This window comes from Sorex araneus, chromosome 1 (genome assembly GCF_027595985.1).
Source record: "Sorex araneus isolate mSorAra2 chromosome 1, mSorAra2.pri, whole genome shotgun sequence".
In the NCBI taxonomy this organism is placed as follows: domain Eukaryota; kingdom Metazoa; phylum Chordata; class Mammalia; order Eulipotyphla; family Soricidae; genus Sorex; species Sorex araneus.
This window is the reverse complement of record NC_073302.1, coordinates 191,209,782-191,234,454: the sequence shown is the minus strand read 5'-3', so window position 1 is coordinate 191,234,454 and position 24,673 is coordinate 191,209,782. Positions and strand designations below refer to the sequence as shown.

The window sequence follows — 24,673 nt, the reverse complement described above, 5'->3', positions numbered from 1 at the left end:
CCTGATAGAGGCTGGCGACCTATCTGCCCTGCAGGTCGCCTCACTCACGGGGCCTCTCCTCTGTGCCAACACATTCATCAAGTGACGTTTCCCATCGGGACCCTCACACCCACCCTCCTTCCCCAGCAAGAGCGCGGTGCAGACGCCATGCGGGAACGCAGCCTGCCCGCCCTTCCCCGGGCCCGGGGCCCCGCTGCTCCGGTCACGCGGGGCGCCGCACGGGCCCCAGGGCCATCGGGCTGCCCTGGGCCTTCGCAGCAGCAAGTGACCGTCACTGGGGCAACATACGGCCCTTCCGGGCCCCCGCAACCCGCAAAATCAATCGCGGCCAGCGCAGTAGCGCCTTAGGAGCCACCCGAGAGGCTGCGGCTACGAGAGGCCCCAGGAGCCTGGACCGTTGGTGCAGAGAGCACCGGACAGTCAGAGGCCACGGCGCCCCGCGCACGCGCAGCCGCCCCGCGCACGCGCAGTGCCCGCCTCCCGCCCCCCCGCGGAACTCCCACGCACGCGCAGCCGCAGCCGCCTTTACGCGCACGCGCCGGAAGCGCCGAATGCTGTCGAGGGACGCGGGTTGCGGCCATGGCGGCGCGCGGCAGCCATTGGTTTCCGGCCCTGGCGCTCGGAGTGACTCTCTTCAAATGCCTCCTCGTCCCTGCCTAGTAAGGCGCCCCGAGCCCAGAGCCTGTCGGGGAGGCCCGCGGTCGAAACGGGCGGGAGGAGGCGGGCGGGACAGCAGGCGCCGCGCCCCGAGACCCCGTGCCCCCGGCGCCGGGCCGGGCGGGCTCTGCTGAGCCGGCCGCCTGGTCTCCTGCCGCCCCGCGCGGGCCGTGCACACGCGCCTGGGGACACAGGGGCGGAACGGCGGGTGTGTGCTGCGGGGCTCAGCGCCCTTGACAGAGGGGGCGGGGTCGGTGGAGCTTCTTGCCGGACAAGACAAGCGTTTTCTGCGGGAAAACCATTCCTCAGATGTCGCGATCCCCTTTCAAGTCCGTGAAGAGAATTTCTGAGGCTACACGGTGTTTCTTGCTTTCGTTTCTATGCCTCTCTTTGGGCTGTTTTTTGAGGGTTGCCGTGGTCAAGGCTGAAGAGCGTCAATGTAGCTCAGGCTCAGCAGCAGGGACGCGGGGGCCCCAGGACAGGCAGATGACATCAGGGAGGTGCTTGGTAGGGTCCCTGGCCAGGGAGTGGCCGGGAGACAGATGACAAGGCGAAGTGGAGCATGGCAAAGGGTGCAGAACTCAGCTGTTAGGAAGAAGAGCCGGTGTCTGCCAGGAATTAGCCGGGGAGAGTCTGCAGGACTCATGCTTGGAAGGTGAAGCTTGCGCAGGGACGGGCTTGTGCTGCTCCCTGGCCGTCCCCACGGTGCCAGGAGGCCCAGGCCTTCCTGTGTTGCTGTTTAGCAACTCGCCTGTGTGGTGTGGTGCTGGGGCTCGGCCTGGGCACCTGCACGTGAGAATCTGGTTCCCAGGCTCCCGGTGGGCTGGTCGGTGGTGTTTCTGTTGGGTGCACATCTGGAAGTGGAGTTGTGGGGTCATTAGATCTGCTTTGAATTGTGGTTTTGAGCAGCAGAGGGTACTCAGGTAATATTGTTGGTAGGAGGTTGGAGAACTACCTGTGGAGCTACTGCTGTGCAGATGACAATGGGAGTATTGGGTGTAAATAAGGTGCCCTTTGAGGAGCAGTTTACCTCAAAAGAAGACAGTGACTGAACCCCTAGGGATCAGCATTTGGTTTTTTGTTTTTGTTTTTTGCTTTTTGGGTCACACCCAGCGATGCTCAGGGGTCACTCCTGGCTCAGCACTCAGGAATTACCCCTGGCCTTGCTCAGGGGATGATATGGGATGCTGGGAATTGAACCCGCTGTGCTATCACTCCAGCCCTAGGGATCAGCATCTGTTTATCCGGAGTAGCTGGTTAGTAAGCCTAGGAGAGCCTCACTGTGGAATGCTGTGCTGTAAGCCTACTTCTAGAACTGCGAAGTCAGTGTTACTCATTTGATTCATCACGTTGTTTGGCATAGCCATTCCACGGATTTTGAAGTACACCGGAACTGGCTCGCAATCACGCACAGTCTGCCAGTGGCACAGTGGTATCAGGAGGTAAGTTTTAATCGTCCTGTTGTAGTTATGAGGGTTTTGTTCTTGTGTTTTGCTTTTTGGGCCACCTTTGGTGTTTGGTGGAGTACTGCTCAGGGGTTGGTGTTTGGACTTAGGCTGGCCTGAACAGGCCGAGCAGGCGCTGAGCCTATTGAGCTGGCTTTTTAAAAGTATGTAAGTATTAATGTCAAAGAACTTTCCATGTGATCGTGAATCTAATTATGTCCCTGAAAATCGTACTTCTAGGGCGAGGAATTATAGATACCCCCATCCCTTACAGTGAAGTGGGGCTGTGTTTTGCCTTAAGAAGCCCCAGGTTCACTCAGTGGCTCCGTGGGCAGAACCTCGAGCACAGAGCTGGGAGTTGCCTTGAGTGTCATCAATAGGACCATAAAAGCACATGTTCTTTCCCTCAGTTTTCACCCCTATTAAATCTCTTTACTTTAAGATGAGTTTCCCAGACTAGCAAGATATTTAAGCACATTCTCTGAATGCAGGAGACCTCCGTTTAATGCCAGCACTTGGTGCCCCCAGCACTGCTGGATGTAACCTGAACCACCCACCACCGCACTAAGAAAAATGTCCCCAAACATAATTTGAAAATTGTGTTTACCCCAGCCTTTTGAAAGAGCTTTGTCTGTAAAAAAGAAAAGATCCACATCATAGACAATATATTTTTACCTCTGTGGGCCTTACTTTCTTACTGGCACATGAGGATTTAGAACAAATCACTTTTAAAAACCTGTTTTTTCCTAATAGCTGTTTATTCCTAATTCCTAATAGTTTATTCCTTATTTTTGAGGAAGAGAATAATAAAGTGTTTTCTGTGGTCATTTGGTTATAAACAATCCATTCTGCTATTATTATAAAGATCATATCAGTATTTCCTCATAGATGTACAGCTAGGAAGTGTTTTGGCCTTAGTGCTCAAACCCTGAACCTGGGTTTTAGACTGGGATTTGAGCTTCATCACTGAATCCCTGAGCTCAGGTTCATTGGCAGACAGTGTGACCTCTTAAGATCTCAACATTTCCAGTTTATTAAATGGCAGCAAATAATTACTAGGTTGAAATTGGTGTAATGTGTGCAAAGCACTTACAGTACTTGGAATAAAACTACTCAGGAAATCTCACTGGGGATTCTTAATCATGAGCCCTGTTAGGATAAGGATCTGCATTCTTTCAATGAACTCACCATTTCCTCTGACCATTCCTTCTTTCTTTTTCCTGTCAGCTCTTCACCTTCTCTCCCTTGAAAAAAAGCTAGGATGTCCTGAGCATCAAGCTGGGAGTAGCCCCTGAGTATGGCTAACTTTAGCCCCCAAACAAAAATAACTTAAAATGTTTTTTAAAAACATACACAGAAAGATTAAAGATTATTTAGTGCTCTTTTTTTTTAAGTGTATTTAACCATAAGATACACAGTTACAAAGTTGTTCACCATTGGGTTTCTGTTATACAGTGTTCCAACTCCATTCCCTTCAGCAGTGCCTATTTCCCACCACGGGTGTCCCTAGTTATGCTCCCACCCTGCCCTGCACCCCCATTTTAAAAAAAATACAGAAATATGTTATTAACAGGATACAAGTTAAGCTTATTTTCTCGAAATCCATGTTTCTGGGAAAGTAATCTGTATGCAGATTGGTGCTAGTGATGATTTAGGGGGCAGGTTGTGTCCCACACCTGGCTGCTCGGGGGCTACTCTCTTAGGGAGACCTGTTGTGCTAGTGACCAGCCTGGCCTCCTGCATGCAGAGCCTGTCTTTGGCCCATTGATTCATCTCAGGCCTATTGCTCGGACTCTTTTTATTGCTTGTTGTCTCCTGTTTATAAAATATATAGGTGTGTCAGTGAAATAAAGTTGTAAGACTTCTTACACTTACAATAAAATTCATGTTCTTTAGGGCTAGATTGAGATCTGAGATAGAAATTACAACTGGACGCCAGATGTGTTATGTCAGAGCCAATGGTTGGTTGGTCTCACACATTGCTGAGCTACGTTCTGGCTAAAACCAGAGTTTGATTTTAATTTCTTGGCATACGTGGAATACTGATTCCTAAATTTAAAAGATGTTTCTTGGGGTGAAGAGATGGTCTAGAGGGCAGAGCATATGCCTTGCCTGTGTAGCTTAAATTCATAGACCCCATGTGAGCCCTGAACTCTTTCCAGCACCTGCAGTCCCCAGCACCATCACAAGTGACAACTTCCCATACCCTTGCAAGAAAGCATTTGGGGAGGCGTGTGCCGGGATAAAATTTGGAATGTCTGCATGGTAGGTGGCCACGCTGCCAATGCCTTTGGAGGAAATGTGTTATTGGGGGGTCAAACTTGAAACATCTACAAGATAAGGTGCTCTCCAGCACTTGAAGCTACTTCCCTACCCCAAACTTAGGACTCTTTGAAACACTATTTTGTTTCATGTAAAGACAAAGAATGAAACTTTTTAAGTCTTAGTCCTTGTTTGTGTATTCCACTACTTAGACTGTATTCTGTCTTCAATTTTATCACACACAGGCAACTTCAGAATGGACCTTGGATTACCCTCCTTTTTTCGCGTGGTTCGAGTTTGCTCTGTCACATGTTGCCAAATACTTTGATCCAGAGATGCTGAATGTCCAGAATCTCAACTATTCAAGTTCTAGGACCCTGCTTTTCCAGAGATTGTCTGTAATCTTTGCAGATATGCTCTTTGTGTATGCTGCTCATGAGTAAGTGGAGAGTTCTGGAAACCAAGATAAGGCCTGGGAAGAAAAGTATTGACCATACTCACTTGTCCCTAGCTTGGGGTAAACCAACGTCATTATAAGAAATGCTCCCTTGGGCCAGAGCAGTAATCAAGCAGGTAGGATGCTTGCCTTGCAGGTCATCATGTGGCTGACCTGTGTTCTATCCCCAGGCATCTCATATAGTTCCCCAAGCACCACCAGTAATAATACCTGAGTGCAGAGCCAGGAGTAAGCCTTGAACACTAGCCGGTGTGGCCCAAAAATCAAAACCAAAAAAAAAAAAAACTACATCAATTCAAAATATGGCATATATTGTAAGATGTACTTAACCCATAGGCTCATTGTATCTTATGAAAGTAAAGGGACAGCGAGGCTAACTTATAAGACTAAAATTGAGTAGGAGTGTGAGTACTATGAGAACCAAGCCCTGAAGACTTCCAGGACCATTTCTCCCACCCACAGTGGTTGTATGCTTTTTGGTTTTCTCTTTGCTGCCCACCAGAGGTTTTTCTGACCTACTCTGTTCTTGGGTATGCATGCATCCACATGTAGAAAATGTGCATGCGCGCGCGCGCGCACACACACACACACACACACACACTGCTGACTGAAGTTTCCATACCCAGGGGCTCTCCCTTGGTGCTTCCACCTGTTGTTTATGGGTTTTGTGTTTGATATTACTCTGGGACTCCTCCCAGCTGGTGCTTGCTAATGCAAGACATGTGCATGGTTACCTGAGCAGTCTCTTACCCTGTAGTTTCATAGTCTTTCCTTCAGTGGAAATTATGCTACATACCTTTTATGAACATACCTTTATGCTATGTTCATACCTTGTTTTTTACATTTTGCACATCTTAGAGATATTAAGAAGTTAACACAGATGTAGAATGCCTTACATGGTGACTTTAGAGTACTAAGTTCTCAGTGTTGGTTTCTGGTCTGTCCATAGACTTAAGCATGTAGGTAGAATGTGACAGTAGTGACCTTTGTCACAAGTAGATCATCTCTGCTTGCTGCCCTCTAACATGCTCATCTCAATTTTCTGTCCATTCATGATCTGGCAAGAGTAAGGAAGTGATTTGCAATCCACTCCTTTTAACTCAAAAGTGTTTGAATTGAGCCTCATTTAGGAAGAGGGAATAGAATTCATTTCCCTGTTCAGAGTAGGAGCAGTTAAGTGAGAGGTTATGGCAGAGCTGAGGACCAGGCGCTAAGGATAATTACTGATTTCCTTGATTTCCTCAACTTCCCTCTAAAGAAATGGAGGCTCACTGGGAAAAGTAGTACACCTTTCACTCACACCTCCTTAATTGCATTGTTACTATGTTTATTGTTTTAAATCTCTTTTATAAGGATTATATATCCTCATCAAAGTTTTGGAAGCAGGAAAATAACAGACAATAAAAATGTGATTTAGTACAGAGAATTCAGCATTAAGACACCTTACAGGCATATTCATATTCTTCCACCTGTGACCAGCACTACCAGTATTCTGTTGCACATTATTTCAGCTTCTTTTCTTGTCTGAATATATAATCTTTGCTTTAAAAGCTGCATTTTTTTTTAATGTCAGGTTTTATGGGTTTTGTTATGTTGGCAATCAAGAGGAACAAGTTTATGACTGTCCTTAATTTGACTGGTATGATGATATGCTATTTAGAGAACTCCATCATCCTGGTTTCCCTGTTTTAGATTTTGGTGTCAAGTATTGGACCTACGTTTCATATATGAGAAGCATGTGCTCCACCACTAAGCTAAATCCCTGGCCCCTGCGCCCTTTTGACTCATAAATCTTAATTTTATTAAATAAATGATAAAGCTGAGAGGCAGAAATGGACCTGGCCCTGGGGTCTTTGTCCCCCTTCCTAAGCAGTCAGAGATGGTTTGTGTGGTGAATCAGCCCATTATGGTCTCTTCTAAAGGGAAAAGGCTACTTTCTGTTGAAGATCAAAGTCATCACTGATTCTTCTTGCTGTTTTAACAAAGGTGCTGTAAATGCATTGATGGAAAAAAAGCATGCAAAGAACTTCCTGAGAAGCCAAAGTTTATTCTGTCTGTATTACTGCTCTGGAACTTTGGGTTGTTGATTGTGGACCGTATCCTTGATATTTTATATATTATTCACATGTTCTAATACATGTATAGGACTGATTCTTTATATGTCTCTAAAACTTGACTTGCTTTTGGAAATGGGTGCATTGTGAATTTCTTTAAATAGTTTTGTCTTTAAGAGAGCATTCATAATTTTGTGGCAAAGTTCATTGTAAATTTGGGGTTCTTTGTTGTCTGTCCTTGACGTAAATCCAGATATTCATTTCCAATACAATGGTTTTTTATTTGGATTAATGCTGCTTTCCATTGCGCGATTATTTCAGGTAAACACAAATGAGCTAATCAGATTCTGCTTCTTAAATATCATTTTCAGTTATAACTGAAATTTATAAATATCATTTTTAGCTATAAAGCTTATTTGAATAACCATTTGACTTTCCAAAAACTGTAGGCATATTTCTCACAAATTTCATCTTTTTTGACAATTTTTTGGTCATATTTCACAGAAAATTGTGCTCTAGAAACTTGTTCACATAAACTTGTTTCTTTTATCTAGAGATAAAATTTTCATTTTTTTTTCTTTTTGGGTCACACCCAGCATTGTACAGGGGTTACTCCTGGCTCATGCACTCAGGAATTACTCCTGGTGGTGCTGGGGGACCATATGGGATGCTGAGAATCGAACCCGGGTCAGCCGCATGCAAGGCAAATGCCTTACCCACAGTGCTATCACTCCAGCCCCCAAATTTTCAATGTTTATAGTACAAAATCTTTGATGGGGGAGCTATTCCATCAGAAGCTTGAAGCATAGTGTAGCCAGAAGTAATAGGATTGTGATCAGAAGTTCTGGGTATAAGTTAACCTGTCCCCTCATCCTTAATATGAAATTTACCCGTTGTTCATATTTGTTTATTTTTGGTTTGGGGGCCACACTTGCCTGTGTGCAGTGCTTACTTCTAGCTCTGTGCTCAGGGACCCTTGGCAGTGCTTGGGACCATATGTGGTGCCAGGAGTCAGCTGTATGCAAGGCAAGTATCTTAACCTGCTGTATTATTTCTCTGACCCCCTTGTTAGATTTTTATTTGCAAAGAGAGTTTATCTGTCTTACAGGAACTTTGGAAAGATCAAGTTTGATTAGGTTAGTTTTGCTCTTTGGACCACACCTGGCAGTGCTTAGAGGCTACTCCTTGCATGGTGCTCAAGGGATATCATGGCAGTGAAGACCATGTGATGCGAGGATTTGAATCCAGGCCTTCTGCATGCAGTGTGCTCTGGCCCATCTGTCTAACTCTCCAGTTTGATCAACTATTTTAAAGTTCTTTGTCAACTGCAGGTTGTTAGATGTTCCTTTTAGCCATGCATGTTCAACTCAAGTTTGAGTACAACAAGTTAAACCTTCTTTAGATCTTAACATTATAAAATTGATTAATAGAGATCTGGAAGCTCCATTCTTTTTCCTTATCATTCCTAATTTATCTGTTCTAGACCACACCTGATGAGACAGTGAGAGAAGGAAGTAAGTGGCCTTTCATGGTCGCCTGGCAGTTTCCTTTGATGAACATTGTTTCTTTTTATCCTTCCGAAATCCCTGTGAGGTAGGTAGAACCCTGCTTTAGTTATAGTCAAATAGGTGGGTTTTTGTTTTTTTGTTTTTAGTTTAGTGTGTTTAGGGGCCACACCCAGTGATGCCAGAGCTTACTCCTGGCTCTGATCACTCCTTTTGATGCTCAGAGGACCCTATGTGGGTGTTGAGCATTGAACCTGAGTGAGCTGACTACAAGGCAAATGCTCCTTTCATTGTACTGTCTTCCCATCCCTGAAGTGTTTTGTTTTTAACCAGGGTCTTTTTAAAATAATGATAGGATCAAATGCTGTACTTGATTCCATCAGCACTGTATTTACCTCTTTGTCAACACAGCATTCTACTATAAGCTTTCATACTTCCTTCCTAGATCCCCTCTGGAAACTTAGACTATGGTAAAATGGAGATGGTGAGGATAAATTCTGTGGGCTTTAGTTCCTTCAGAGACTTTACACTGTGCTGTTATGTTGCTATAATTAGCAGTGCAGCAGTAGACTTAGTACTTAATAAATATCTACTGATGGAGCCAGAGCAATAGTACAGCAAGTAGGGCATTTGCCTTGCACGCTACTGACCTGGGTTTGATCCCCAGCACCTCATAAGGTCCCCTGAACCTGCAAGGAATGATCTCTGAGTACAGAGCCAGGAAGTAAGCCCTGAGTAATGCTTAAGTGTGCCCCTGCCCCTCACCCCCCCAAAAAAACGAAATCTGTCAAAATCATGAATTTATGGGAATTAGAGCTGCCATCATTCCTGGCAGGCTCAGGGGATCATATGGGATATTGGGGATCAGACCCAGGTTGGCTGCAAGACACTTGCCTTGCACATGGCTGACTGGGGTTCAATCTCCAGCACCACATATGGTCCCCCAAACCCCACCAAGATTGATCCCTGAGCACAGAGCCAAAACTAAGCCTTGAGCACTGTTGGGTGTGTCCCAGAACCAAAAAAGGAGTGGGGAAGAGGTCTAAGAGATAGTATAGGAATTAAGGCTCTTGCCTTGCACCCATTTAACCCGGTTTAATCCCCAGTACTGCAAATGATCCCCAACCCCCACCAGGGGTGACCACTGAGTACAGCTGAAGTGGCCCCAAAATCAAACAATGGGTTTATGAGGATTGGAACCATAGTACAGTGGGTAGGGCATTTGCCTTGCAGACAGCGATCCAGGTTCAATCCCCAACATCCCCCTGAGCACCGCCAAAAGTGATTCCTGACTATAGGGCCAGTAGTGACCCTGGAGCCCAGAAAAAACAAAAAAGGAAGGAGGGGTTATTCAGAGCAATAATGCAGCAGATAAGGCATTTGAGTACTGCCAGGTATGGCCCAAAAACAAGCAAATTAAAAAATGAAGAAAGGAAAGAAAGGAAGGCAAGAAAGAATAGTGACCTACACATGTATACTCATGCACACAGAACTCATGCATGTATATTCATGCACAAACAAAGTTTGAAAAACACATCCCAGGTGTCTTATTTCATTGTTAAATGTTTCAGATTGTGTCTTTAAAAATACATATTTTGGGGGCTGGAGCAATAACACAGCAGGTAGGGCATCTGCCTTGCATGCGGCCGACCCGGGTTCAGTTCCCAGCATCCTATATGGTCCCCTGAGCCCCACCAGGAGTGGTTCCTGAGTGCAGAGCCAGGAGTGACCCCTGAGCATCGCCAGGTGTGACCCAAAAAGCAAAAAAAAAAAGAAAAAGAAAAAAGAAATACATATTTTGGGGCTGGAGCGATAGCACCAGCGAGTAGGGCGCTTGCCTTGTACGCAGCCGACTTGGGTTCGATTCCCCCACCCCTCTCAGAGAACCCGGCAGGCTACTGAGAGTATCTAGACCACATGGCAGAGCCTGGCAAGCTACCCATGGCATGTTCAGTATGCCAAAAACAGTAACAAGTCTCACAATGGAGACGTTACTGGTGCCCGCTTGAACAAATCGATGAGCAATGGTGACAGTGACAGTATTTAGAAATACGTATTTTGGGGCTGGAGCGATAGCACAGTGGGTAGGGTGTTTGCCTTGCACCGAGCCAACCCAAGTTCAGATCCCAGCATCCCATATGGGTCTCTGAGCACCACCAGGAATAATTCCTGAATGCAGGGCCAGGAGTAACCCTAGTGCAGAGCCAGGTGTGACCCAAACAGCAAAAGGAAAAAAAATACGTATTTTTAAAATTGTGGTAAAGTATTCATATATTTACCATCTTAATCTTTTAGGGTGTGAGGTAGAGTTTGGACCACACCCTGCCCTGCAGTGCTTGGGGCTTGTTCCTGGCTCAATGCTCAGGAATCACTGCTTGCTGTACAGGGGATCAAACTGGGGTCTCCTGTAGGCAAGGCAAACAGTCCGGCCAATCTTTTTTTTTTTTTTTTTTTTTTTTTGCTTTTTTGGGTCACACCTGGCGATGCACAGAGTTTACTCCTGGCTCTGCACTCAGGAATTACTCCCGGCGGTGCTCAGGGGACTATATGGGATGCTGGGAATCGAACCTGGGTTGGCAAATGCCCTACCTGCTGTGCTATTGCTCCAGCCCCCAGCCAACCCCCCGCCCCAATCTTTTTTTTTTTCCGGCCAATCATTTTTTTGGAGCTTTTTCCTTCCTATTCTTGTGAATATTCTTATGAGTACATGTTTATTTTTGTTGTACTGTACATTCAGTCAGTATTTGCAATTTCTACATGTGACATTTGTTCCTCACCCAGTGGTGCTCAGGGCTGACTTCTGATTCTACACTCTGAAATCACTCCTGGCTGGACTGGAGCAGCCATTTTTGGTACCCAGAATGGAAGCTGGATTGGCAGCCTGAACTGCAGGTTTCTTATACATGTATTTTCGAGCCCCTGCTAAACTATTTTTGTGTGTACATTTAAGTATGTGCACATGTGTAAGACCAATCTAGTTTTCTTTTTAAATAAAATGTATTTAATTTTAGAAAAGTAGCAAAGTTAGTGCAACAATCTTATGTTTTATCCATTTTCTCTTGGCGTTGCATGTTATATAACTATGTATATTACATCACTGGTAGTGTTTACCAAAACTTAGAAATCAGAGGCCAGAGCAGTAGTACAGCAGGTAGCGCCTTGCACACAGCCAACCCAAGTTCAGTCCCCAGCATTCCATATGGTTCCCTGAGCACCACAAGGACTAATTCCCAAGTGCAAAGCCAGGAGTAAATGAGCATCGCCGTATGTGACCAAAAAGCCAAAAAAAAAAAAAAGAATAAGAATGAAAATTCTTAGAAACTAGACCTGGAACCATAGTGCAGAGGTAAGGTGCTTGTGGCTGACTTGAATGTGATCCCTGTCACCCCAGGCACCCCTGGCTATGATCCAGACACAAAAAGTACAACCATAAATAACTAGGGACATATAACTCAGAAGTAGAGCACTAAAATTGCATGGGTAAGGCCCTGGGCTCAATTTCTAACACAAAAAACAAAGATAGTACCAAACCAATATCAGTACATTCAGATTTTACTAGTTTTTTTGTAATGTTCTTTTTCTGTTCTGGGATTGATTCAGTCAAGGGTATATGTTATTGCATTTAATTGTAGGCTGAATTTTGGTTGATTTTATTTTTCTCTTCTGAATCTTCCAGAAAAGGCATATGGAAGGAGCATTCCTCTTTGCTGTTCTCTTACATTTCAAGCACATCTACCTCTATGTAGCACCAGCTTATGGTATCTATTTGCTCCGATCTTACTGTTTCACAGCAAATAAGCCAGGTAAGTTTTAAAACTTAGAGCAAACTTTGACTTGGTGCCTTGCTGCAGGAAAAGGGTTAATGAAAATAACAGTTATTGCTCTGCTCTTAATCCCTGCACTTGCCACATCATAAAAAAAGTATTGGTGGGGCTGGAGCGATAGCACAGCGGGTAGGGCGTTTGCCTTGCACGCGGCCGACCCGGGTTCGAATCCCAGCATCCCATATGGTCCCCTGAGCACGGCCAGGGGTGATTCCTGAGTGCAGAGCCAGGAGTAACCCCTGTGCATCGCCAGGTGTGACCCAAAAAGCAAAAAAAAAAAAAAAAAAAAAAAAGTATTGGTATACTCTAGTTTTAGCATTTAATAAGTGTTTATTTCCCATGCTCCTGGTCAATGAGCACATTTTTTTTTGTAGATGGATCAATCCGATGGACAAGTTTCAGCTTTATTCGTCTTACTTCCCTGGGAATGGTAGTTTTCCTAGTCTCTGCTCTTTCATTGGGTCCTTTCCTAGCCTTGGTAAGCCTTTCATTTTTTTATATAAAGCAATACATGTTTTTTATTATTGTTTACAAAATTATAATAAAGTCAGACAATCTAAATTATTCCCTTCTTCCCCACAATAATGCACTGGAGAGAGAATGGTCTTCTTTCATTTTTATGCATATTCATATATGTACATGTTTGTTTTATATTTGTTTTGCTGTGTTTCATACATAGCAGTCATTATTTGCAGTTTCTACATTGCTAATTTGCCTACTTGCAAAAAATTATTTGTAATCCTAACATTAATATTTATAACACTTCTGCACTGACAATAAACATTTCACAGGACCTAGAATTAGAAGGTCATAATTAGAATTAGACCTAGAATTTATCGAAGGTCTTCGATAAATTTACCCTTTTCCCCAGAAGTCTACCAACTAATTCTGATCCCAATTAGAACTGAAGAGTCCTGCATCTTTGTCAAGTCTCCCCCACTCTCCCTGTTGTCTGTGGTTACTGGGAAAGCTGAAATCTGTTGTCTGTACCTTCCAAGTCCTTTTATCATTGGTGTTTCAGAGTGGTTTAGGATAGCTTATGTCCCACTCAACATAAGCATGTTCAATGGGAGAATTTCCTTTAAATGTTTGGTAACAACCCTACAGTTCCATCCCGGAGAGCAAAGACCAGGACCCCCACTGCACAGATTGTTCACATTGCCCTGGAGAGCTCCCTTGTTCCTGCTCTCAGTTTCTAGATAATTGATCATGGTTTACTCTCTTTTTGACAGAATCAGCTGCCTCAAGTCTTCTCCCGACTCTTTCCTTTCAAGAGAGGCCTTTGCCATGCCTATTGGGCTCCAAACTTCTGGGCTCTGTACAACGTCTTGGATAAAGTGCTGTGCATCATTGGTAGGGCAGCGAGCTTTCCTGCTTAGACTGAGTACTGAAGGACTAGTCACAATGAGAAGGGAAAGGCTACTGTGTTTTGAATGAGGAGGAGCTGTTCTGTGTTTCCATTGTCAGAACAAGGACTGAGGCTGCACAGCATTCAGCAGCTGCCACCCTTCTTGAAGCGGATTGTAGCAGCAAGTCCTTGGACTCCTCCCTGGGGGAACACTGTGGGAAGGCATTTATGCCTCCAGTAAAACATTACTTACTGTGGTAAACTTAGAATGTGAAGTTGCAGGATGAATGGCATAGGTTTGCCCCTTGCTATAAAGACCTCTCTCTCCTGCATGAAATGAGACATGAGAGGCCCAGGCCAGGGGCTGGAGCACACACACAGGGCGCCAGGACCATCTCAGCAGTGCTGCTTAGCCACAAATACTGCCAAGTGTAGGCTGGTGGCAGGGGAGTCTCCCAAACCAACAGCAAAAATAACCGGAACTGTAGCTGTGGGTGGGAGGGACAGGGAGATAGGTCAGAAGGCTATGTGTTGGTCAGTGTTGCTTTGTATTCAGAGGCCCTGGGTTCAGTCACTGTATCTTGGCCACGAGTTGCCCTAGGGATCTCTGGATATGGCCCCAAAACAAACCAATCTCCCCCCCACACACACCAACAAAAAAAAAATTTGGCTATGCAATGTTTTCAGGAGGAGGCTCCCATATGGTGCTCAGGAGTCTGGGGCCCTCTTCTGGCAACCCTCATCCAACTGAGCTAGCAGTTGAGTGCATGGCCGAGGATAGTATGCTCTGTGAGCCCTCCAGTGATGGGGACACTTGGGCCACCCTGATGAACCATGGCATGCTGAGGGTCTGTTTGGCATCAGCTGCATGCAAGATAAGCACCCTGGGTTCTATATGAAACGTAATTGATACTTTGAGATAATTCTATTGGAAATAACTTACTTTGTAATAACTTAAAATCTCTTGTGAATATAGCCTACCTGGATGGGAAGTGACAGAATTCAGAGAAGGATTAACAAGTCTTTATTTTTATCCAATGGTGCTCAGGGTTTTTCCTGGCTTGTGCTCAAGGATCACTCTTGGCAGTGTTCAGGGGATCAGTATGGTATTGAGGATGAAACCTAAGTCAGCCATATGCATAGCAAGCGCCCTACCTGCTGTAATATCACTCTGTCCTAGGATTGACAGATCTTATCTGATGGACCAGTTAGTGAATATTTTAGGTTTTACAGGCCACTTCGGGTATTTTTTCTTTAATTGCTTAACGGTCTTATAAAACATTACGATTTTTTTTTTAATTGAATCACCACGAGGTACAGTTACAGACTTAAAAACTTTCGTGCTTACATTTCAGTCATACAATGATGAAGTACCCATCCCTCCACCAGTGCCCATTCTCCACCACCATGATCCCAGTATTCCTTCCACCACCCCCACCACATTCCCCCCACCCCACCTCTGGGCAGGGCATTCCCTTTTGCTCTTTCTCCTTTTGGGTGTTGTGGTTTGCAATAGAGGTATTGAATGGCCTTCATGTTCAGTCTATAGTCGACTTTCAGCACACATCTCCCATCCCTAGTGGGCTGTCCAAGAACCCTTTACTTGGTGGTCCTTTCTCTATCTGAGCTGTCTTTTCCTCCAGCATGTGAGGCCAACATCCAAGACATGAAGCAAACCTCCTGGTACTCATCTCTACTATTCTTGGGTGTAAGTCTCCCATTCTCTTACTTTATATTCCACAAATGAGTGCAGTCCTTCTATATCTGTCCCTCTTTCTGACTCATTTCACTTAACATGACACTTTCCATGTAAAAAAAAACTACGAGTTTATTTTGGAAGATGACACCTAACAGTTTTCAGGAACTAGTCCCAGCTCAGTGCTTGGGAGTCACTCCTTGGAGTTTGCTCAGGAGATCTTGTGGTGCTGGAGTGGAACCCAGTTCTGCACTTCTGCCAGTTGAACATCTTTCTGGCCATTACTGTTAATCTTCCTTCTAGCAAGTTGACTTAAGATTGTGTGCTTTAGGTTATGCCTACACTCTTGATTCTCAAATGCATACTACTTAATAAGGCTGCTGCTGTTCTTTTGGGGGAGCAACCTCAATCCAGCAGTGCTTAGGGCTTACTGCTAAATTTTGTTTCTGTTTCGGGGACACATTTGGCAGTGCTCAGGGCTTACTCCTGGCTCAGAGATCATTCCTAGAGATCTTAGGTGACCATATGGAGTGCCAGGGATTGAACCCAGGTCAGCTATGGGCAAGGTAAACACCCTAGCATCTGTACTATAGCTCCAGGCCACTCATGGGTTACTCCTGGTTCTGTACTCAGGAATTACTCCTGGTGGTACTAGGAGAACCATATGGGATGCCAGTGATTAAACCCAGGTCAGCTGCATGCAAGGCAAGTATCCTACCTGCTGTATATCTCTCTGGGCCCAAAGCGTTTCTGAACTTGGGAGAAAAAAAATGCAAGTTCCATAGTTTCAGCTCCACACCAAAACAGCTCCCCAACAGTATTGCTCACCTGGGTGTGCCAACTCCTGAGCTGGGGTCCATTAGCTGTGGGCACAGAACAGGTTATTTTCACTCTCTCGGAGCTCTCCTTACTGTGATCAGGGCTAGCTCTATTCGGGCTGCACCCATCAAGTGTCATGTGAAACAGCATCAAGGTGATGGGGCCCATAGCAGGAGCTTTGGGGCCAAACAGTGATTTGGGGAAAATGACTCATTTTCTCTGTGGCTCGGGGGACAAGGTCTCCCTCAAAGTCCTTGGCATATGACAGATGCTTAATATATAGTGGTTGCTATTTTATTATTTGCTAGGTAGGTTTTGATGCATATTTGTAGGAAATCTTAGGTTAGTATTACATTTTACTCATGAATTCAGGTTTAGTGCACATGATATTCTTAGGAAGCAATCACTGAAGCTTTTTTCCCCCCACTTTCTTTAAGCACCATGGTTTAGAGTTGTTCATGATGTAGTTGTTACATGTATGCAATATCCCAACCCCAGCTCCCCACCATTGTCCCCATTTTCCCACCCCCCATGCTTTACCCTTGCTTGTTACCACTAAATGGTTAATGAAATTCTGTGTTAATGTTTTTGTTAATTAAGCTTATGTTGGCTTCTACATTAACATTCCTGTCCAATCTGGTGTGCTCCTACTGGGATGTTAGTATTGTAGAGTTTGGATATGCTCTGGAAAATCCAGAATATTTAACTAGGCAATAAGCTTATGTGGTGGTGATGGTGGAATGTAGATGTGGCTGCCAGGACATCTGGAAGTATGGGGTAGGGGTCACCCACCCCCACTCTGAGAATGCCCGGAATTCTCAGCCCAATCAAAACCAAGTATACCTTGCAGTTTGGTGTTTCTGCAGAACTCAGACATGAGGCATTTGTTTTGGGGGAGATTTTTTAATGAGCATTTTGATTTCTTCAAAAGTGATAGGTCTGTTCAGGTTTTTCATATCTTCTCGGTTCACCCTTGGGAGATTATAGGAGCCCAGGAACTTAACCATTTCTTCTAGGTCCTCTTTTTTCATGGCATAAAGATTCTCAAAGTAATCTCTGATGAATTTCTGAGGTGTCTGTTGTGACACCCTTTCTTTCATTTCTGATTCAATTTATTAGGGTTCTGTCATTCTCCTTCTTTGTGAGTCTTACTAATGGTTTATCTTATTTATTTTTTTCAAAGAACCAGGTCTTGAGGGCTAGATCTAAAGCACAGTGGATAGGCGTTTGCCTTGCACACAGCCAACCCGGGTTCAAATCCCAGCATCCCATATGGTCCCCTGAGCACCACCAGGAGTAATTCCTGAGTGCAGAGCCAGGAGTAACCCCTGTGCATGGCCGGGTGTGACCCAAAAAGCAAAAAAAAAAAAAAGAACCAGGTCTTGACTTCATTGATCTTTTGAATTGTTTTGTTGTTTGTTGTTTGTTGTTTTTTTTAATTCCAGTTCACTTCTCCAAGTTTTATTATTTCCTCCCTCCTGCCTGCTTTGGGCTCTTTTGTTGATGATTTTCTAGTTTCTTAAGTTGTGCAGTGAAGTTATGTATTTGTTCCCTTTCTTCTTCTTGAGAAATGCTTGCGATAGCTATGAGCTATTCTCAACACTGCTTTTGCTTTGTTGAGTTCTAGTAGGTCATGTCCTCAATCTCTTTTGTTTCCAGGAATCTTTTCATTTCCTCTCTGACTCACAGGTTGTTTAGTAACAGGCTATTTAATTTCTAGATAATTGAGTGTTTCTCCATTTCTGTTTGTGATTAACTTCTGTTTTCAGCGCATCATGGTCTGAGAAGAAAGTAGCTCTGATTTCTAGCCTCCTGACCCTGCAGGTATGTTTTGTGTCCCAGCATGTGGTCTGTCTTAGAGAATGTCCCCTGTGTATTGGAAAAGAATTATGTGTCAGTTTTGGAATGATGTACCATATAAACTAAATCCCTCTCTTTAATTCCTTCCTTCAATGCAAGTATTGCTTTACTGAGCTTTAGTCTAGAGGTGACAGAGTGGTTTTGATGGTGTCGCTATCAGTGTCTTTCTTCAAGTCTATCAGCAGTTGTTTAAGTATTTTGCTGGTCCCTTACTATGTGCATTTATGTTCAGGAGTTTTGACTTCTTTCTGATGTACACATCCCTTGATCATTTAAGAAATGACCCTCCCTGGGACTGGAGCAATATAGCACAGTGGGTAGGGCGTTTGCCTTGCACGAGGCAGACCCGGGTTCAAATCCCAGCATCCCATATGGTCCCCTGAGCACCGCCAGGAGTAATTCTGAGTGCAAAACCAGGAGTAACCCATGTGCATCGCCGGGTGTGACCCAAAAAGGAAAAAAAAAAAAAAAAAGACCCTCCCTGTTTCTTACAACTTTTTTTAGCCTGAAGTCTGTCATCTGATACTAATAGGGGCACCTTGACCTTTTTGAGGGAATTATTTACTTGAAATACTGTCTTTCATCCTTGACTTTTAGTCTGTGTCTGTTCTGACTGTCCAGGTGTGTTTTTTACAGGCAGCAGAATATTGGGTTCCGTCTTCTAATCCATCCTGCCACTCTTTGTCTTAATTGGCGTACAGTAAGCCTGTTGACATTGATAGAGATTATTTTCATGGAGATTTGTGCCATCTTTCAATAGGAATTTAGTGTATTTATGGAATTCGTCTTGTCCTAACATAGCCTCATGAGTTCTTATAAAAATGGTTTGAGTCTATGAAGTTTCTGAGCTGTTGTTTATCCATGAAATTGTGTATGGTTCCTTCAGGTTTGGATGAGAGTCGTGCTGGCTTAATTATTCTTGGTGAGGCGTTTATTTCAATCAGGTTTTGGTTTTACTTGGTTTGGTTTTTTTCAGAATTGTTTTTTAAACTTTATTTCAACACCGTGGTTAACAAAGCTGTTTATAATACAGTTGTTTCAGACATGTAGTTCTCCAACACTAAACCCTCCACTCATGTGACCTTCCCTCAGTCATTCTTCCCAGTTTCCCACCAAGCTCCCAAGCCTGCCCCCTTGGCAGGCACAAGAGTATAGATAGACACATCAATGGCATGATGGTTCAGAAGAAAGTCAACTACACTCTGCTTCCTGCTTCTTTTTAGGGGAGGAGAGCATAGTTGGTGGTGGTCAGGGCTTACTCCTGACCAAATGGGTGGATGGTCAGACTACCATATGGGGTGGATCAAACCCTGGCTGACCACGTGCTAGTGAGACACCCTATCGGCTGTACTGTCACTCCGGCCCTTCCACTTCTTGTGGGGTTCTTTCTTGACTTACAATAGCCCCTTTAGTCCTTCTTTTAAGTTTGGTTTTGAGTCTATGAAGTTCCTGAGCTGTTGTTTATCCGAGAAATAGTGTATGATTCCTTCGAGTTTGAGTGAGAGTTTAGCCAGATAAAGTATTCTTGGTGAGGTGTTCATTTCGTTGAGTTTTTTCACTATGTCCCACCATTGTCTTCGGGCTCGGAGGGTTTCCTCTGATAGGTCTGCTGTAAATCTGAGGGGTGCTCCTTTGTGTGTGATTTCCTTCTTTGACCTTGCTGCTTGCAGAATTGTGTCTCTATCCACTGCATCCGTCATTCTGACTATAATATGCCTTGGAGTCTTTTTATTCGGGTCTCTTTTTTGCTGGTACTCTTCGGACTCCTTGAATCTGTATGCCTGCCTTCTCCAGCTCTGGGAAGTTCTTGGCAATGATGTCTTTCACTGTGTTTTTTTCATTGGGATTACTTCCCTGTGCTTCTGGTACTCCAATGATTCTTATGTTGTTCCTCTTGAAGTCATCCCCAAGGACTCTGTTTCTCTCTATAGCCATTTTGAGGTGTTTTGCCATTATTTGTTGTTTTCTGTAAGCTTTCTGCAGCTCATCTTCAAGGTCGCTGATTCTGTCTTCGGCTGTAGTCATTCTACTGTTGAGGGCACCTACTGAGATTTTTAATTCATCTACCGACTCCTTTATTTGTGTGACTTCTGTTCATAGCTTTGTGACATCTGTTTGTAGCTTTGAAATTTCTGATCTCATTTCTTCTTGAATTTTCTTGGTTGACTGTTCCAAAGCATCGTTCATCTCCTCCCTTAATTTATTGGATGTCTGTTCCATGGTTGCTTTGAGTACATCAACTCTCTTCAAGATTTCTTCTCTGAATTCTTTTTCTGAGAGGTCCAGTATGTGGGTGGACCCTTTGGAGATTTCTGGAATCTTTTCATCTTCTCTTCGTGGAGGGGATTTTCACTGTTTCTTCATATTGTTGTGTGTAAAAACCTAAGGTACACCAATGGGGCGTGTGCACTCGTGGGCTCTCCAGGCAGCTCTGTCTCACCACCCGCATTCAGTGCTCTGGAACGGCAGTGTGTGGACTGGATGGGGACGGCCGTTGGCCAAGGACCGGCGAGGGAAGAACGAGGACCAAGCTGGTTGCTGATTTTTTACCGTTTATTAAATCTTCCATCTTTCTCATCTCCAGCACTCGCAGCTCCATCCTCTCTGGATCAACTGCCGCCTCTTTCCATCTCTTTCCTCCCTTTTTCCTCTCTCGCCCTTGCCCCTAGGTTACACCCAGCCAGGTAGCAAAATCAACATAATAAAGCCCTTCCTGAGGGCTGTCAGGTTTAAAGGGAATATAACCTAAGGGCGTTTTAAAGCCCTTCCTGACTGCCAGTAGGCAAAATACCTCTGAAGGGTTTTTTCTCCTCTCCCCATTCCAAACACTCATTAACATCTTAATACTAGTTATTTTTGCATGGACATAGCAGGAGATACATTGAGGTTTGCAAGGCAGCTCTCCTGGCAACATCTTGCCACAGGCTCAGACCACAGCACTCAGGCCAGATTAATTCCTCACCCTAGCAGGGTCCAAATCTAGTTATCACTGTTTGGATCATGACATTTGTCCATGATCAAGCTCTTAACTTATAGTTAAGCATTAGGCACTTTGGCCAGGCCCATCTCGATGCCAGGGTAGCACACAACTCACCTCTTGCCCTGGGTCCGTACCGTCCCTCATTGGGACCTGCTTTTGGGGGTGCTAGGAAGTAAGGGCAGCTGAGGCTTAGGTCAAGAGAACAGATGCCCAGGAGGAAAATATCATGTAGAGTCAAATGACTCCCAGGTTACAAAAGCATAACATTTGTTAAGTCTTCCTGTGTCCATACAAAAAGGACTTGCTCTGAATAAACTATGCAAAGGACTCAAGGAGAAGAGAAAAACATTATTTACAAGTCAACAGAACACTAAGAAAGAAGCTATAAATAAACAAAGAGGAATAGGAGCACTGTAACGGGAGTAACCCAATAAACCTAAACCTGAGGCTATGTTATCCTACAGTTGTGGAAGTCTAGAGTTGTAGCCTTCTCGTTGCCTATCCCTGTTACCTCTTTCTGCGGGGAGGGGGGTCATTCTGTTTGTGCTAAGTTGATGTTGGAGGCTTTGTTCCAATTCCAGAATACTTCCTTATTCTCAGACTCTCCTCTTGGTTTATGTGGGGCCTTTAGTGATGATTTAAGGCTATGCTGTCTTTACGAGGAGTTTGTGGAGATTCTATTGTCCACTGACAGCTTTTGTGAAGTTCAACTCAGCTAAAAGACTATTTTTACAAAAAATGATTTAGATGGCCAGGGTGATTTTCAAAGAAACAGGTTATAGAGTATGTAATGTAAGAAAAATTAAAACTGCGGCCACTCTGGCAAGTGGCCATGCCCCCTTTTGAGGCCACGCCCCCTGCACTAGAGGCCACGGCCCCAGTAATCTCTTGGGAGACAGGGCAGGGTAGGCAGGTGGGAGAGTGCTCCTCCGGTCGGTAGGCGGAGTCCCGATCCTCTTTGTCAGTACCTGATTGGGAGTATGGCGTTACAGAGGAGAAGAGAGGCCGTCCGCGCAGCTCTGGGAGTTCGGGAGGGTTCCAGGGGAGCCCCCCTGTAGCCCAGGAACCGATGGGAGAGTCCAGCCCTTCCACTTCTTGCTTCAGAAACTTTCTCAGATGAATGATTGAATTGAGATTTAACTTCCGAAAGTGCATAGGCCATGTAGACCTGTCGGAGAACACAAATGAATGATATGTCAGTTCATTGTGGCCAAACCACATTTACCAAGTAAAGCTGAGGCCAGGGCACTAAAAAGAGACTCAAGCTTGGAAGGACTATGCCGAACTTACAGTCAGCCAGCTTAGGGCTAAGGCACAGTCAGATCTGCATTGAGAAACTCAAATCATTGTAGAGTCAGGATAGATTACTTTTTGAATCACATTTTCATGAAGCTATACAGACCCCGTTTCAGTGTCAACAGCTGCTTTATCTGGCCAGATCGCAGGACAAGGGCTTCCCAGGTAGAATGGTGCTGGCGGATCGCATGAAATCTTGGACTGGGAGGAGCAGTAAGATTGAGGATATAGTATTTTTTATTTTTAAACCAGAGTGTGGTTGGTAAAATAGTGTCTGCCATTGATTAAAAATGTTATAAAATGTGCTTGTCCTATAGGTTCAGAATTGAAGCTTCTCGATCCCAGCAAGATTCCCAAAGCTTCCATGACAGGTGGTGTGGTCCAGCAGCTGGAGCACACAGTCATCCCCTCAGTCACACCCTTGGCCACCCTCGTCTGCACTCTGGCAGCCATCTTGGTGAGTAATCTGCCCTTTCATCTGCTCTGTTTCGTGGCATGCCTAGTTAAATTCTATTTTTCAGGGTCTTCCAGCTGGAGGATCAATTCCTGGCTGTTATCCTGATATAGATTGAGGCTTTTCCTAGCATAGAGTGTCTTGGCACCCAGTAGGGAAGGTTATAGTCAAAACCTTGGGGAGGGGTTGCAGCCGCTGACTGTTAGATCCTCATCTCACTTTGATAGGAGGAAAGAAAAGCTCACCGATGAGGAGCCCTTCCTTTCTTCTGGTAGTGAAAGGAAGGTGTTTGTAGCATGGACATGGAGAGTTTGTCGTTGTGGATTTTATTTTCATCTTGAGCTAGCTCACAATCCAAAAACTGTGTCTGTGTATGCTAACAGGTGATTTTATCTTGATGAACTGAAACTCATTCATGGCAATTTGACCATCAGATAAGAACCTGAGGCAGAGGCTGGAGCACATGCTTCGCAGGCAGGGGCTCTAGGTCAGTCCCCAGCATCATTGTGTGTCCCCCACCCCCAAAAGCACCCCTGGGAGTGATCCAACTCTGATCCCTGAAGTACTGCTGGACATAGCCCAAAAACAAACAAAAAATACAAGTCTTTGGAAGCTATTAAATGTTCAGTCAGAGGGGCTGGAGCAATAGCACAGCGGATAGGGCATTTGCTTTACACTCGGCCGACCCGGGTTCGATTCCCAGCATCCCATATGGTCCCCCGAGCCCCTGAACATCGCCGGGTGTGACCCAAAAAGCAAAAAAAAAAAAAGTTCAATCAGAGTTGGGTTTGTTTTGTTTTCAGCTTTGGAGTCATACCTATCAGTACTTGGGAAAGTCTCTTGTGAAAGCAGGGCCCCAAGTATATTAAATAAATACTCACCCCTGACCCCAGTGTTTTTTTTTGTTGCTGATTGTGATATAATTCAATCATGCTGTTAGTGTCCTTATAAAATTTTAGTAGAGTCAAAATAGGTAACTCAGTTCTACCTATAATTACACTCAGCTTTAATTTTGGTGTTTAAACAATCAAACTCCTAGCAGGACACCAAAACCCACTTGATTATGACCCACTTGTTCACATGTTCTGACAGAGGTACAAACTGACTTCTAAAACTCCAGCTACGTAGGAGAGACCATGATTTTATTGTAAGCTGTGCCGCAGCCAGAGAGTTGACTCTTTGTTTATTAATATGGCAAAAATCTAATTTATTAGTAGCTTTGAAATATCTGTGAATTTTTGTACTTCTCTGTAGTAGATTCATTGATTGCTAATTATGAAGATATAATCAGGATTATACTGAATATTAATTTTGTGTATTTCCAAATGTGTCTTTTTTTCTGAGTACTTTTTACCATAAACTTTAGGTAGACTGTTCACAAAATGATGAATTATCTGAGTTTATTAATAGAGAGTAGTCTGTTGTTGAGTATTTTCTAAAGATGAATTTAATGGCCTGAACAGTATTTCTGTCACACATATTTTAAACAATACTGAAGTCTTATCTTTGCCTGTTATTTCTAGCCCTCTATTTTCTGTCTTTGGTTTAAACCCCAAGGGCCCAGAGGCTTTCTGCGATGTCTGATTCTTTGTGCCTTGAGCTCCTTCATGTTTGGGTGGCATGTCCACGAGAAAGCCATTCTTCTAGCAATCCTCCCGATGAGGTGAGCACATAACTCCACCAGTATTTCTGGTCTGTTGCAGTGAACCTGTTGTTTTCTATCTGCTCTGTCCCTCCTGATGTGTCCAGTGAGAGAGGGAAAGACAGAACTGTACAGGAATAGCATGAGTGGATAGAACAGAGATTCTTTTCTTGTAATTCCCACACCCATGAAGTTTCTGTGGCCTGCAGAATTGTTTCTGCATTTTGTGGCTAAGGGATACTGCAGTGATCAAGAATCATCACACCAACCTATAAGCTCTTATACTAAGTGGCAAATATCATGTGGAAAAGTGTGGGGTTTGGTTCCACAGTTCCTTGTAGAGTGTTATATGGAGAAAGAGATGAGTCCATATT

General features: G+C 44.4%; 1 protein-coding gene across 2 annotated transcripts in view; it reads left to right on the top strand.

Moving 5' to 3' along the window:
* The first annotated feature begins 552 nt into the window (after nt 1–552).
* Nucleotides 553–24,673, top strand: part of ALG8 (ALG8 alpha-1,3-glucosyltransferase) — a 32,788-nt gene continuing 8,667 nt past the window's right edge. The window contains exons 1-10 of one of the 2 annotated variants that reach the window (XM_012935735.2): nt 553–659; nt 2,021–2,099; nt 4,610–4,803; nt 6,808–6,917; nt 7,129–7,196; nt 12,057–12,183; nt 12,579–12,682; nt 13,437–13,557; nt 22,521–22,660; nt 24,181–24,320. In XM_012935735.2, coding sequence (XP_012791189.2) covers nt 580–659; nt 2,021–2,099; nt 4,610–4,803; nt 6,808–6,917; nt 7,129–7,196; nt 12,057–12,183; nt 12,579–12,682; nt 13,437–13,557; nt 22,521–22,660; nt 24,181–24,320 — 1,163 coding nt within the window. In that variant the 5' untranslated portion in view covers nt 553–579. Of the gene's footprint in view, nt 660–682; nt 866–2,020; nt 2,100–4,609; nt 4,804–6,807; nt 6,918–7,128; nt 7,197–12,056; nt 12,184–12,578; nt 12,683–13,436; nt 13,558–22,520; nt 22,661–24,180; nt 24,321–24,673 lie in introns of those variants that run through there. The other variant, XM_055132906.1, reaches the window with a different exon arrangement.